Here is a 10,603-nt window from a genome sequence, read left to right as displayed (position 1 = left end):
GTCATGTGAGGAATGAGAGCTACTAGCCACATGAGCCTTTCCCTTCTCCTTGTTGAGATTGGAGGTCCTTTGGCTTGTTAAGTTATTGGTTCCCTTTTGGAAACCAAGTCCATCCTTAATAGAGGGGTGTCTACCAATGGTGTAGGCATCCCTAACAAATTTTAATTTTTCATGGTCACTCTTGCAAATTTTAAGTTGAGCACTAAGATTAGCAACATCATTATTCAACTTAAGAATGGTAGAAGCATGTTCATTGCAAGCATCAATATCAAAATCTTTACACCTATTGCAAATAACAACATGCTCCATGGTTGAACTAGCAAACATTTTCTTTTTCTAACTTAGCATTTTAAATTAACATTTAAATTCTTAAGACTAGAAATAGAATCATTGCAAGTAGATAGCTCAGAAGACAATAGTTCATTTTTCTTAGTTTCTAGAGCAAGAAATTTTTGAACATTAATAAATTTATCATGTTCCTCATAAAGAATATCTTCTTGCTTTTGTAACAACCTATCTTTCTCATTAAGGGCATTAATTAATTCATTGATTTTATCTACCTTAGATCTATTTAAACCCTTAAAGAGATCGCTACAATCTACATCATCATCATCAGATTCCTCATCACTAGAAGAAGTATACTTGGGGTTATCTCATGTCGTACCTTCTTCTCCTTAGCCATGAGGCACGTGTGATGTTCGTTGGAGAATAGGGAGGACTTATCAAAGGCGGAGGCAGCTAGTCCTTCATCGTCAAAATTAGATGAAGAGCAGTCCAAGTACCATTCCTTGCCGATGTGTGCCTCACCCTTTGCCTTCCTGTAGTTTTTCTTCTTCTCCTTCTTCCATTTCTTTTCTTATCCCTGGTCATTTTCATTATCGGGACATTGTGCAATAAAATGACCAGACTTACCATATTTGAAGAAGGAGCGCTTTCCCCTTGTCTTGTTGTTATTTGGATACTCCTTGCGTCCCTTCAATGCAGTCTTGAAATGCTTGATTACAAGCGCCATTTTTGAAAGGGAAATGTGCTCTTGGGCCATTTCTATAAATGTTTTGGTGATTAGATGCCCAACACATATTGTTTTAGTGAATATGGGCTAAAGTGCTAAAGAGATGCAAATAAAGAATCAAGGTATGTTTCTAGCCTTAGTGAACCGTTTTCGGTACTAACATATTCCTCTAAGTGCTAGGAATCTTGTCAAACAAAATGAGATTGGTTTGAATAAGGTTGGCAGTGCCCAGCCATACTTCACCAGCCTGCGGGTGCACCGGACACTGTTCGGTGCCCAGGCTGGCGCGTTGACTAACTTGCTGCTCTCGGGAATCGCCCAGGACGCTGCGGCTAAAATTCACCAGACTGTCCGGTGAGCCAACAGCGTCCGCGTCAACGGTCAGCAGCGCAATCAACGCTATCAACTGGTGACGCGTGGCAAGAGCCAATGGTCACTAGGCCGCACCGGACTGTCTGGTGAGCCAAGGTGATATTGGCTGCAACGGTCGGCTTCGCCAAATAAGGAAGAAGATCGTGCATTGTTCATGTTCGGTGGTGCACCGGACTGTCTGGTGCGCCCACGGACAGAAGGCAAGAATTGCCTACCAAATGGAGCTCCAACGGCTCCTAGCTGCCTTGGGGCTATAAAAGGGACCCCTAGGCGCATGGAGCAGAACACCAAGCACCTCTTGAACATCCTAAGACGCCGAGAGCTCGCATTCGCGCATTTGATTCACTGTGTTAGAGATTTGAGCACTTTTCTGAGCTGTAACTCCGTCGTGTTGCTTTCGTGTGCTCGCTCTAGTCTTGTGTGCGTGTTACTGTTGCGACTCTCGCTTTTGTGTGTGTTGCTATTCCCACCTTACTCTTGTGATATATTCGTGATCAATCTTGTAAGGGTGAGAGGCTCCAACTTGTGGAGATTCCTCACAAAGGGAAACATCTGCTATAAGGAAGAAAACCGTGGTATTCAAGTTGATCTTTGGATCACTTGAAAGGGGTTGAGTGCAACCCTCATCCATTGGGATGCCAGAACGTGGAAGGAGGCAAGTATTCTACTAGGCCCAACCACGGGATAAAATCGTTGTGTCACTTGTGATATTTTCTACTGCGATTGCTTTCTTCCTTAGTGTTCTCATTTAATCACTTGTGCTATTGTTCCTAAGTTTAATACACATTCTAAAGGAACAATAAAGTGAAGAGTTCTCTTCCCCTCTATTTCATAGTACTTTGGTTTTGACTTCACTAACATATTATAAACCAAGTTTGTGTTGTTTAGTCTTGAATTATACAGGATCACCTATTCACCCCTCTCTAGGTGCTCTCAATTTTGTCTTCATTTAGCCTGGCAGCGTCCACTTGTGCCACATTGTTAGGTAGCGCTTCCTTGCTAGTTGTTGCTTTGAGAGCAACGGACTGCTGTTCATAAAGAGAAAGGAATCCATTTGCAATATCATCTATGTACCTTGCTTCCTTCACCATCATGCGTCCGCTTACAAATTTTCCAAGAATTTCCTCGGGCGTCATCTTGGCGTACCTGAGATTCTCACGAATAAGGTTTACAAGATGAGGATCAATAACAGTAAATGACTTGAGCATGAGTCGAACGACGTCATGATCTGTCCATCTTGTGCTCACATAGCTTTGGATCTTGTTCACCAGGGTGTTGAGCCTATTGTAGGTTTTGGTTGGCTCCTCTCCCCTTTTCATGGTGAACCTTCCCAGTTCTCCTTCCACTAGTTCCATCTTTGTTATCATGGTGGCATCATTACCCTCGTGAGAGATTTTGAGGGTATCCCATATTTGCTTGGCATTGTCCAAGCCGCTGACTTTGTTGTACTCATCCCTGCATAGAGATGCGAACAACATAGTAGTAGCCTGGACATTCTTATGAATTTGTTCATTAATAAATACAGGATTATCACTACTATCAAAATGCATTCCATTCCCTACTATTTCCCAAATGCTAGGATGGAGAGAAAATAAATGGCTACGCATTTTACGGCTCTAGAAAGAGTAATCATCTCCATCAAAGTGGGGGGTTTACCAAGAGGAATGGACACTAAATGACCATTTGAATTGTACGGCATGCGAGAATAATCAAAAGAATAATTCTGATGAACCGTTTCCTTTTTCATGGACGAGTCGTCGTCGTCCCTTGGTGAAGAGGAGGAGGCATCACTGTCGTAGTAGATGATCTTCTTAATGCACATCTTCTTCTTCCCATCCTTTTTCTTGTGACTCGAGCCTGAGTCAGTGGGCTTGTCACCTTTTGGCTCATCAACGTAGAGGGTCTCCTTCTCCTTGTCGTTGATCACCATCCCCTTACCTTTATGATCCATCTCTTCGGGCGGTTAGTCCCTCAATGAAGAGTACGACTTCGATACCAATTGAGAGCACCTAGAGGGGTAGGGGTGAATAGGAGATCCTGTAAAAATAGCTTAACAAAACAAACTTGGACTAATATTGGATTAGTGAAACCAAGTTCGAGAGAGAAGTGTTAGTGGAGTAAACTTCTTCACTTAATTGCTCTTCATAATGTAAGTATTAAACTTAGAGAAATTATGTAAGTGAAGTGAATAGAGGTAGAAAGAATCGCACAATAATGAAGACAAGTGACACATCGATTTTATCCCGTGGTTCGGCCAAGTAGAACACTTGCCTACTTCTACATTGTTGTGTCCCAACGGACGAGGGTTGCACTCAACCCCTTTCAAGTGATCCAAAGATCAACTTGGATACCACAATTCTCTTTATCACAAGTATATCCCTTTGTGAGGAATCTCCACACTTTAGAGTCTCTCACGCCTTACACAAAATGATCTCGAATGAGTACAAGAGTAAGGAGGGAAAAGCAACACACACAAGAGCGAGAGTAGCAGCACCAACATGCACACAAGACAAGAACGAGCACATGAAAGCAGCACAACAGAGTTACAACTCAGAAAAGTGTTCGAATCTCTATCACAGTGAACCAGATGCGTGAATGCGAAGTCTCGACGTCTTAGGATGTTCGAGAGGTGCTTGGTGTTCTGTTCCATGTGCCTAGGGGCCCTTTTATAGCCCCAAGGCAGCTAGGAGCCGTTGGAGCTCCATTTGGAAGGCAATAGTTGCCTTCTATCCGTGGGCGCACCAGACAGTCCAGTGCACCACCTGAGAGTGAACATGTGCGATTTCCTTCCTTTTCTGGCGAAGACGACCATTGCAGCCACTGTGCTCGTGGCACATCGGACAGTCCGGTGCGGCCTGGTGACCGTTGGCGAAGTCCACGCGTCGCCCGTTGATTGTGCTGCCGACCGTTGGCGTGGGCGCGACAGGCTCACCGGACAGTCCGGTGTACGCCGGACATTCCGGTGAATTATAGCCGCGATGCGCTGATTTTTCCCGAGAGCGGCCTGTTCGCCGGGGGTAAAACTCAGAACTAACCATAGATGGGTAAAACTTGGAAAATATAAAGAATATCTAGTTTCACACTGTGGGCAAGTTGCATTTACCACTAGGAACCTTTTGGACACATCTAAGGAGGTTGGAAAGCTCTGTTTCAAATAATCACTCTTTTGGAGCTAGCTTGAGCAAAATTAGAGTTATAATTTGGAGAAAAGCAAAAGTCAAATAAATGAGACTTAGATTAGTTGGATTGATAGCACACATGGTTGTCTAAGTCTTAAAGAACACCCTCGGGGATACTCAAAAGTATTTGAAGAAATTTGGAAAAAATAAGAAGTTTTCAGCTCATAGCCAAAGGGCACTGGATTGTCCGGTGGGTGCCCTGGACTCAGACAGAGAAGCAGCCCAGCGCCACAAGAAAGCATCAGATTGTCCGGTGTGCACCGGACTGTCCGATGGTATTTATAGCGAAGGCAGCCTAACTCTCTGCCTTCCGGAAAACTTCGGCAGGGAGCACCAGATTGTCCGATGTGCACCGGACAGTCTGATAACAGTGGCAACGACTACTTGCAAAACTCAGAACGGCTACCTGCCATCCGGAGCAGTAACCTGACAATGCACCAGACACGTACTGTAGACCGTCCGGTGTGCACCAGATAGTCTGACAATAGCGGCAACGACTACCTGCAAAACTCAGAACGACTACCTTCCATCCGGAGCAGTAACCTGACAGTGGACCAGACACATACTGTAGGTTGTCCTGTGTGCACCGAAGAGGCACTATTCATGGTCCGGTGCACCACTCGACAGACAACTTTTACACATTTACTCGAACGGCTATTTGAGTGGTTGGGTGCTATAAATACCCCCTCAACCAGCACATTGAAGACAGAAGACCTCCTCCAACCTTCTAAGCATTAAGTGCAACTTCACGCATTCAAAGCCATTCCCGCACCGTATTCAATCGATTTTTGTTTGAGAGATATAGCGGCTAGTGCATTTGAGTGTCGCAAGGTCTTGTGATCATTTGAGCTTCGATTGTTCTCTTCTCACTCGCTCTTATTCTCTTGATGGTAAAGTGGGGGCAAGAGGCTCCAATTCTTTGTGTGGAGGTCCTTGCGGGACTTAGTGTCCGTGTGATAGTGAAGCATACTCAACCGGTCTCCGTGGCCGTTTGATAGAGGGAAATGGTTGAAAAAGACCCGATCTTCGTGGCCTCGTCAACGAGGACGTAAATCCTTCGGGGTGGAACCTCAGGAAACAAATCGCCGTGTCTTTGCGTTGATCACAATCTTTGCAATTTGCTTCTTCCCTCTCCCCTCTCTAGTTCTCTTGCTTGTGATTGTTTCGAGCTTGCTCCTAAAGTAATTTGTATTAGATTGAGCAACTCTTTGCAAGAAGACCTTTCTTCTACACTCCAATTTCATTATTCGCTTTAACGCTAACGTCTAGTAAAGTTCGTGTTCAAAGTTTATAATTTTTAGGTTTCGTCTATCCACCCAGACTACTTTCAGATAGCTAAAAGATAAACCTCCTAGCTTCCACCCAAACATACTTGCATATTCTTGTTCACATAGACCATACACAAACCACATAGTATACCTTATATGACGGCATATGTGTAGAAGCACGATCAACTAGATCCTGCAGCACACGTACGTACACAGACATACTCTACATGATTGGTTGCTAGCACCTGCGGCGTGTGGCTCGCGTGAGCCTAGGCAGCCAGAAACGTCCCTCACTCACTTGTGCGTGTGGCTCGCGCGAGCCTAGGCAGCCAGAAACGCCCCTCACTCACTTGTGTGCGCAGCCGGCATGTGAGTGAAAAAACAAACGCATGCAGGATGAAACCATATCATACAGGAAACCAATCACGCTGAAGACTAGTCAACGCCTCCGGTCTGCATGGACACTGGCCTGGCAACCACAGGGACTGTTTTTATTCCCGACAATCTATGTGTTACGTGTAGAGACGATCGATCGACCTGTGCACGCACTGCCACAGCAAAGTCGATAGCTAGGCGCATTTGAATCCGGCGGGCACACGGCGGCCGCAGTAGTTGACGAGGAGGGAGAGGTCGACGGCGACGTCGAGGTTGACGCCGAGGATGTTGGCGTTGATGGCGAGGCAGACGCAGACAGCGGCGTCCAGGTCGGCCAGGCCGGAGATGAGGGAGCAGCAGGGCTCCTTGGGCGGGCCGCCCACCACGGCGTGGATCAGCCCGTCCAGCACGTCGGCGCACACGCCCAGCTTCACCGCGTTCACCGGGCACTTGCCGTCCGGGATCGGGCACGGGTGGCCGCCGCACGCCGCCGCCGGCGCCACGCCCGCCGACAGCAGGATGAATAGCAGCAAGGCCGAGGCGCACAGTAATGGTACCGCGGTGGTGGAAGAACAACTGGAACGCCTCGCCGCCATTGTGGTCGTCGATACGATACGAGGTGGATTGTGCTGTGCGGTTGATGATGCATGAGCATGGAGACTTTGGAAGGTATTTATACCCAAGGATTTTTGGAGCTTACTTACTCAAGTTGCTCCTAATTAATATATATACGACCATGCATTTTCTAGCTTAGCTGATGGTATATGTGTCGTCTGCTTACGACCAAGCTATGTATAATACAATACGTGTTGTATGTATGTATGTATGTGCAGCCGGCCGGCCATGATGCATGAGCATTATATTCAGTTGCATTGCCTACTACTAGCTAGCTACTGTCAATTGTGATGAGTGTGTGTGTGTGTGTAAACGGAATTAAAACACCATGCATGTCCAAATAAATTCATTTTCTTTCATTGGCCGCCCATCAATTTGTCTTAAGCTCGAAACGTGTTTGTGCCATTGGCTTTAGCGAATGTCCATTCTTTTCTAAGCAATTTTGTTCTTTTTTTTAAAAAAAAGGTAGCCAATAAGCGAATGAAGAAGCACACGTACGTTACAGTATTTGAAAGTGGCAGACAATCTTGTTATATATTATTTGGAAGTCGGGCGCCATCTATATATCTATCTTGACAAGAACGTTCAAACAGTTGCCCGTGAACCTCATCTCGGCCGGCCAATATATAACGACATCCAAGCAAGACATGCAATTTGTAGTTATCTATTCTGTACAAAATTCTTGACAGATTTTTCTTCCACTGCCACATCACTCGCCAACAGCAAATCAGGCAGCTTTCGTCGCGCGAACAGATTTTTCTTGTCAAATTCTTGGCACCAATCAGGCAGCTTGCTGACTGCCTCCTCGAGTTTCTTGCTCTGTTTCCCCCCAATGGATGCCAGAGAATCAGCTGCTACAGAAGCTAGCAGAACCTCCTCCATCCTCCTCAAACACTTGGGCCGCTCGTCCCAGGCCGTTCAAAGCTAGAGTATCACTTGTGGTACCCGAAATGAATGCCCTCTGCATCGATGAGGTTTGTCAGTTCATTATACTGTCGTGAGAAGCGTCTCTCACAGTTTCCTCTACCTTCTGTCCTAAACCCAGTTTCCTCTGGTATACGTATGTGCTCTGAAAATTTCCGAAAAAAAAATCTTTGTGATCGGCCCAGCTCTAGATACATCCTTAAGTTTTCTAGCCACGCTAGGGCTGAGTCTACCAAATATAGAGGAAGGTTTCGAATTATAAAGTTGTTGTGGTCCGCCTCTCTCGTTTGGCATGCCAACCTATAATCCCCAAATATAGAGGGAGGTTTCGAATTATAAAGTTGTCGTGGTCCGCCTCTCTCGTTTAGCATGCCAACCGGATAATCCCCCAACCGTAGGCTAGGGTTTGAGTTTGCGATATTCGTGGGTGCCCTATACCGTTACAGCACTAGCGCTCGGAGGATGTGGCAGTCGAAAGTCCGAGGGCCTAGCGAATGCGGGCTTTGGCTTCGGTCCTTGTTAGGGTCAAAACGTCCTCCACGACGCAAGTTGTACCGACGACCGATGGCTGGTTCTTTAGGTCGGGGACGCTCCGCCTGTTCCTGCCTGACCTAGAGCGTCGACGAGGTGGGGACTGTGCCACACCTTGCTCATCACACTCGAGCAGCTAGCTCGCCAATGTTTCATCTTCTGGGGGCGTGGTCACAGTATGCTGATCGACCTCTGGCTCTGCAACTTTGTTTTGGTACGACAGATGGATTCATAGTCAAAGAATTGCTGATATGGTCCCCTTGCTCTTTTTCTAAGGTTAACAAAAGAACGACCAAGAAAAAGACAGTCTTGGAAGCTCTTGATGGCTATTCTTAGGTAGTTGATATTCAAGGTGCTCTAACTGCAGGGGTTATTTCAGAATTTCTCTCACTTTGGGATCTCATCTCAGAAGTTGTCCCCCAACCAAATATTGAAGACACTCATTTTTTTAGATAAAGGAAACTGATTCCCGCCTTTGCGAAGCCACATACAACGTATTATTACATTGTTTCATCTATTGGCTGATCTCTTAGGAACAAAGTATATTACGAGAGACAAAGCCTATTATTATATTTCCATCCATATCTAGCAAAAACCTCCATGGCAATAATATCCAGGATACGGCTCACCGCCTGGATGTTCTCCTTTGTCACGTTCTCATGCTGCAGCAATGCTCAACACCACAGCCAATATGTTCCCCTGAAAATAGTCTACATAAAAGATGTATATATGACATTGTCAAAAATTAAATCATTCCGACACCACCGGATAGCCCAGCAAAGGGCAGTCACCCCAACAAGAATAATACTCTTTCCTTTTGTAGCAACTCCTGAAAGCCAGTTCCCAGCATGTGAATAATCGACGTAGGTGCTGTTAAACCCATAGCTATATTAACCACCCTCCAAATCGTTTTAGCGTGGTGACAGTCAAACAATAAGTGTTTAATTGTTTCATTACAATTACATAAACAACACTTTTGACTATCTTTCCGACTGCGTTTCGCCAAATTCTCCTTTGTGAGGATCATCCCATGTTGAAGGTATCAAAGGAAAATCTTAATTTTTAGCGGAACTTTCAAACTTCAAATGATTTTGTGAGTAAAATGAGGGTTGTGGTTCATTAGGTAAAGATACATCGAACAAACTGTAAATTGACCGTTGCGACATAAGTTCCATGAGAAAGTGTCTCTCTCATTTGATAAACCAATATGAGCTATTTTGGCTACTAAATTATACCATTGGTTTAGGTTGATTCCTACTGAGGCTCTTCGAAAAGAGATGTGTAGTGGCGTAGTCCTCATAACATTCACAACTGTTTCATGTGGATAGTGTGTGATGTTATAAGGACATGGGTATTGTTCTTTGAAAGGCTGTCTGCCTACCCATTTGTCCTCCCAGAACCTTATTTGCGACCCATCCTTAATATTGAATGTGCCACATCAAGGACTATTTTCTTAACTTTTAAAAGACCTTTCCAAAAGTGAGAATCATTTGGTTTCTCTTGAACATGAGAGAGGGTTTTGGTGGTTAGATATTTATTTCTAAGCAAAGATTGCCATGGCCCATCTCCGTTAAGCAAGTTGAAGATCCATTTGCTTAACAAAATTATATTTTTTGTTGCCAAATCTGCAATTCCTAGACCTCCTTGGTCTTTGGGTCTGCAAAGGATGTTCCATTTATCAAGTCTATATTTTTTCTTATCTTTGTTCCCTTGCCAAAAAAAATCTAGATCTATATTGATCTAGTTTTTTTAAAACCTCTTTAGGGATCTCAAAAACAGACATCATAAACATGGGAAGACCCCTAAGCACCGGGTTTAAAAGGACTAATCTACCTCCATAAGAAAGGTGTTTTGCTTTCCAGGAGGCTAATTTTTTCTCGAACCTTTTTTCTATGACCCTCCTATCACTATTTCGGAGTTTCCTATGATGCATCAGTATACTCAAATATTTAAAAGGATATTCACCTGAATTGCATCCAAAAGTTCAGTATACTGGTTTTCAAATAATTTTGCTTTTATGGAAATTTATCTTTAGGCCAGAAAGTTCTTCAAAACACTTAGTAACAATTTCATGCTTTTGACCTGATCTAAATCATGATCTAAGAATAGAATAGTATCATCTGTATATTGCAAAATTGATAAACCATCCTCTACCAAATTAGGAATGACCCCACTAAATTGTCCATCATATTTAGCTCTTTTAATTAAGAGTGCCAGCATATCTGCAGCTATGTTGAACAAAATAGGTGACATAGGGTCTCCTTGACGCAACCCTTTCTTTGTCTAGAAATAATGGTCGATATCATCATTGACTTTGATTGCAACAC

The 10,603-nt window shown here is 44.4% G+C and overlaps 1 protein-coding gene across 1 annotated transcript; it reads right to left on the bottom strand.

Annotated features, from left to right (window-relative positions):
- Positions 1-5,922: 5,922 nt before the first annotated feature.
- LOC103629370 (pEARLI1-like lipid transfer protein 2) lies at positions 5,923-7,015 on the bottom strand. The gene has a single exon (XM_008650514.3). The coding sequence runs from the start codon at positions 6,800-6,802 to the stop codon at positions 6,401-6,403; it is 402 nt and encodes a 133-aa protein (XP_008648736.1). The 5' UTR covers positions 6,803-7,015; the 3' UTR covers positions 5,923-6,400.
- Between the last annotated feature and the right edge of the window lie 3,588 nt (positions 7,016-10,603).

The sequence above is a fragment of the Zea mays genome, chromosome 6 (assembly GCF_902167145.1).
Source record: "Zea mays cultivar B73 chromosome 6, Zm-B73-REFERENCE-NAM-5.0, whole genome shotgun sequence".
NCBI classification, from domain to species: domain Eukaryota; kingdom Viridiplantae; phylum Streptophyta; class Magnoliopsida; order Poales; family Poaceae; genus Zea; species Zea mays.
This window is presented reverse-complemented; position numbering and strand designations above follow the sequence as displayed.